General features: G+C 58.1%; 1 protein-coding gene across 4 annotated transcripts; it reads left to right on the top strand.

Annotated features, from left to right (window-relative positions):
* Positions 1-407: 407 nt before the first annotated feature.
* Positions 408-3,710, top strand: LOC119943737 (NANOG neighbor homeobox-like). 4 transcript variants are annotated; one of them, XM_038764883.1, is made up of 4 exons: positions 408-658; positions 1,226-1,539; positions 2,332-2,410; positions 2,786-3,710. In XM_038764883.1, exons 2-4 carry the CDS (start codon positions 1,252-1,254, stop codon positions 2,788-2,790), a joined length of 372 nt encoding a protein of 123 aa, XP_038620811.1. In that variant the 5' UTR covers positions 408-658; positions 1,226-1,251; the 3' UTR covers positions 2,791-3,710. The 4 variants fall into 4 exon arrangements, with proteins under 4 accessions (XP_038620811.1, XP_038620814.1, XP_038620812.1 ...); XM_038764886.1 differs by lacking the exon at positions 408-658 and adding an exon at positions 780-1,017; XM_038764884.1 differs by lacking the exon at positions 408-658 and adding an exon at positions 930-1,126 and having other exon boundaries at positions 1,226-1,500.
* Positions 3,711-4,202: the final 492 nt, after the last annotated feature.

Below are 4,202 nucleotides of genomic sequence, written 5' to 3'. Positions count from 1 at the left end.
GCCGGGGGCACCCCAAAACCGGTGGTGTACCCCCAAACTGGCGGAGGGCCCCCTTTACAGACGAGGAACCCCCCACCCCCACCCCCAAACTAAAAGAGGGGGGTCGGGGGAGCGGCCGGCGAGAGACAGCGGGCAGACGGCCCGCAGGTGGAGGTGGAGGTGGGGGGTGGCAGACAGGGTGACGGGGTACGGACGTGGGGTGGGGGGCCGGCGGGGGCCGGCCGCGACCTTCCTCGGGGGGGGCCGGCCGGCCGGGTCACTTGGTGGGAGTGGTCCCGCCAAGGGGGTCAGATTGGCCGCGCGCGGCCGAGGCAGAGTTCCACGGTCCCGGCCTGAGAGTCAGATTGCTTCCGCGGCCGGAGGACCGGGGATTATTTCCCACCCTCGGCCAGAAAGGTACCTGCAGATCTATGGCGGAAGCCGTTGGCGCCGCGGTGGCGCCAGCGGGCCCCGGCCCGGAATCACCTGGAACCGGGCCCCGAACGCCGAGGGCCGTCCGCCCCCGCTTCGCCGGCGCCGCCTGGCGGTGGCAGCCCGGAAACAACAGGCCAGAACCGGGGTGGGAAAAGAAGGGGAACCGCCCGTAGCGGTCCTCAGTGCCCGCGGTGGCCGAGGCGGAGGGGCGGGAGCCCGGCCTGAGATTCCGGCGGCCCCCGCGGTGGGGGTCACCGGGGCTGAGTGCACACCCCGGGGCCGGGGAGGTGGTCGCAGACCTCGGGGAGCTGGCCCAAGTCCCCTGCCGGGCTGGACCTCCGTGCTGAGAGCCGCTCCGGGCAGCGGGGGAGCGGGTCGTCCCCCCGTCCCCGGAGAACCCCCCCCCCCCAGGGGCCGGCCGCGACCTCCCCACGGCGGGGACCGGCCGGTCCATCCGTCATGTCGACTCGGTTGGAAGTGGAACCGCGAAGGGGTCCGATCCGCGGCCCGAGGCCGAGGCCGAGTTCCACGACCCCGGCCTGAGAGTCAGATTGCTCCCGCTGCCGGACGACCGGGGATTATTTCCCACCCTCGGCCAGAACGGTACCTGCAGATCTATGGGGGAAGCCCTTGGTGCCGCCGTGGCGCCAGCGGGCCCTGGCCCGGAATCGCCTGGAACTCGGCCCCGGACTTAGGGACGTCATCGATCGGGGTGAGGGCTGGGCACTGGGAGAGGGGGATTGGTCCGCCCTATTCCGTGTCGGGCGTTTCCCGGGTCCTCCACTTACTGTTGGCTTTCTGTCTCTAATAGCGCCCTTCTGCCTTCCGGAACTGCGAATGGCACCCCCAGATCAGGCACATGGGTCCGGACCTTCCTCTGGGCTCATCGGCATTGCTAGGAACAACGACGGAGGTGATGGGATGGAAGAGACAGAGGCGGAAGAAAAGGAAAGGAACGCAACCAAGAGGAAGAGGGACAAGGTGGTGGTCCACGAAACCCCCCGGAATCGTCCTGTGAGCAAATCCATCACGGAAGCCTTGTGGACGACATTTAAAACGAAGCATCACGTCAGGACCGCTGAAGCGGTAAGACCGGCCGGAGATTTGACAATCTCCGTTCCACGGGTAAGAAGCCCGCTTATCTGTGGGCTTGCGTTCTCTCAGGTAGTGGTCTAGAGGAGTGCATTCTTGACCGGTGGAGGAAGCAGGAACGGGTGTGGTACCAAGAATCCATCGTCTATGCAGAATTGAGGTTCCTTGGCCCTTCTGCCCACATCCCACATCCATCAATCTTTCAAGATGCTTTGCTTTCGCTCTCCCATCTGCCTCCTCTCCCCTGCTCCACACGCCATGTCTTCCATTTCATAATAATAATAATGGCGTTTATTAAGCACTTACTATGTGCAAAGCACTCTTCTAAGCGCTGGGGAGGTTACGAGGTGATCAGGTTGTTCAACGGGGGGGGCCTCACGGTCTTAATCCCCATTTTACAGATGAGGGAACTGAGGCCCAGATAAGTGAAGTGACCTGCCCAAAGTCACACAGCCGACAAGTGGCGGAGTCGGGATTTGAACCCGCTAGACCTGTGACTCCAAAGCCCGTGCACTGAGCCACGCTGCTTCATCTGACCACACATGAGCCTCTACTGAACTGGCTGGAAGGGAAGTCGTGGCCTGGAGAGGTGGTTGTTCATCAGCTCCCAGGAGTCTGAATCGCGTCTTCGTTTTACAAGATGAGGTCAAATGTTGCCTCTGCCGGGAATCAGTTAGGTCTGCTCCCGCTCTGTCTCCAAACTTCCCTGTCTTCCTTCACAAACACACTCATACACACAAACACACACACACACACACACACACACACACACACACACTTGTTTGACCCAAACTGAACCGATTTTCTGTTTACTTCCCCATCCAGGTTACAGCCTGGTTCCAGAGCACCAGAAGGAAACACCAGGAAACGGCTAAGGTCCAGAAGAAGGCGACAAAGTGCACAGGTGAGTTATTATGGCAGAAAGTCTGTCCCTTGCAGCAGCCGAACCCGAATCGCAGAGAAAGAGGGGGGAGTGTGTGTGGAGCGGCAAGAGGAGATTGGAGCCTGAGGGCGGGAGGGGGACATGAACTTCACGCTCAGGTAAAAGAAGAGAGATGTCTTTGTGACCCGCAAACTCGAGAGACTGAAAGGGAAAACATGGTATGGAGGCTGGTCGCAACATTCCATGGACTGAGGTCTTAGGGGTCAGGAAGGGAGATGGGGGTGTTGGAGGGTTGTTATGAGATCTCGTGATCCCATGGGGATGGAGGGTGTTATTACTTTCGTGGTCTCTGAACGCTACGCCTAAAGTTTGTGTTTGTCCCCGGTCTGTTCTTAGGATGAAGTCTTCCATAACCCACTGCACGTGCTCCCCTTAAAACGGATTGGGAAGAGTAATTCCTTCTACGTCTCCAGCTCCGCGCCCCGACACCAGCCCAGAGGGATTCAGAAATCCCACCACCTCCGGTTCTTGAAAACACAGTACCATTGACTTGCGTCTGAAACGCATTCCCCCGTGTCTCCAAGAGCATGCAATTAGCAACTGTGTCCGAGGGGTGGGATATTCAGGTATCAGCGTGACTTGGTGGAAAAAGCACGATACTGGGAGTCAGAAGAGCCAGGTTTCAGTCCCACGTAGACCTCATTCCTGTTGCGTGATCTTGGGCAGGTCCCTTTCTTTCTCCGTTTCTCTTTCCCCACCTGTGAAATGGGAACAAGAGTCCTGTTCTCTCCGCAAGCTCCGGCTCTCACCCCTCCCGCAATGCTTTGCCCTCTCTGGCCTGACGAGTGCAGAGATGGACCTGAGGCAGCATGAACCACCCAGAGGAGCTGGCAGAGCCCTGACTGCGGAGGCCTAAACCATGATTCCCTCTTCCTCGGAGTTCAGTTCGAGGGTCACTTATACACACTTCAGTTTCGGAGGAAACCTCGTCCCCCTCCCCTCACCGCCCCAGCCCTTGTTCTACCTGGGTTCCTTCTTCGCATAGTTCACGGAAGGTCTCTCTTCCCCTCTACCCCAGAGCTGCCCCCTGCTTGCTCCATCGGGCAATCTGGGAATTCCAATTCTGAAAACGTCAAACATAAGCCATTGAAAAGGGCAGACTTTGACATATCTTCTTGAAGGATTTCACCCGATTGAAATTGCATCGTGAAGGAATTGACCTGAATAAAAGTTTTGTAGAGGATATTGCTCTAAATCACCGTTGGCTTCCAAGTTCTAGTCTAAATTGAAACCATCACTTATTTCCCTAGGTAAATGTATAAACTACACAATCGAATAAAGTGTTTCTGAATGTTAATGTTTGCCTCATTTTTTGTCTTTTTGCAACCTTTTTTCAGAACTCATGAAGCTTCCTGGAAGAGGGAGGGGGAGGGAAGGGGAAGGACAGCGGGAGAGGGTCCCAATGGGAACTGGTCCTCTGTGCCAAGGTGACTCTGGGCATCGGCCATCCCGAGGTCAAAATGCCACCTCTGATGCAACTTCTCTGGTCAGAGGGGAGCAGGCCGAAAAGATAGGTGTCCCTCACCTCCGTGCCGACCAAATTAGGTATGGAGGACGAAAGGGGTGGAGATTGAGCAAGCAGAGGACGGAAACGGGAATGGCCCAAGCCACAGGTGATGTAAATACCTGTGGTCTCTCACCTTCGGGGGCAGAACACCAAGACACGCAGCAGCAGGAGGAGCAGTCGCTGTAGCAGCAGCAGCAGAGGCCCTCTGCTCAGAAGGCCAGATGCCCGCTCTGCAACCAGAACCAA

This window comes from Tachyglossus aculeatus, chromosome 22, assembly GCF_015852505.1.
Source record: "Tachyglossus aculeatus isolate mTacAcu1 chromosome 22, mTacAcu1.pri, whole genome shotgun sequence".
NCBI lineage: Eukaryota > Metazoa > Chordata > Mammalia > Monotremata > Tachyglossidae > Tachyglossus > Tachyglossus aculeatus.
The sequence above is the reverse complement of the archived record's forward strand: the minus strand, read 5'-3'. Positions and strand labels throughout refer to the sequence as shown.

Bases quoted from the DNA above. Each gene is read 5' to 3' on its own strand.
- LOC119943737 (XM_038764883.1), top strand. From the start codon at position 1,252: ATGGCACCCCCAGATCAGGCACATGGGTCCGGACCTTCCTCTGGGCTC. The intron at 1,540-2,331 runs GTAAGAAGCCCG...TTCCCCATCCAG, and splicing joins TGACAATCTCCGTTCCACGG to GTTACAGCCTGGTTCCAGAG.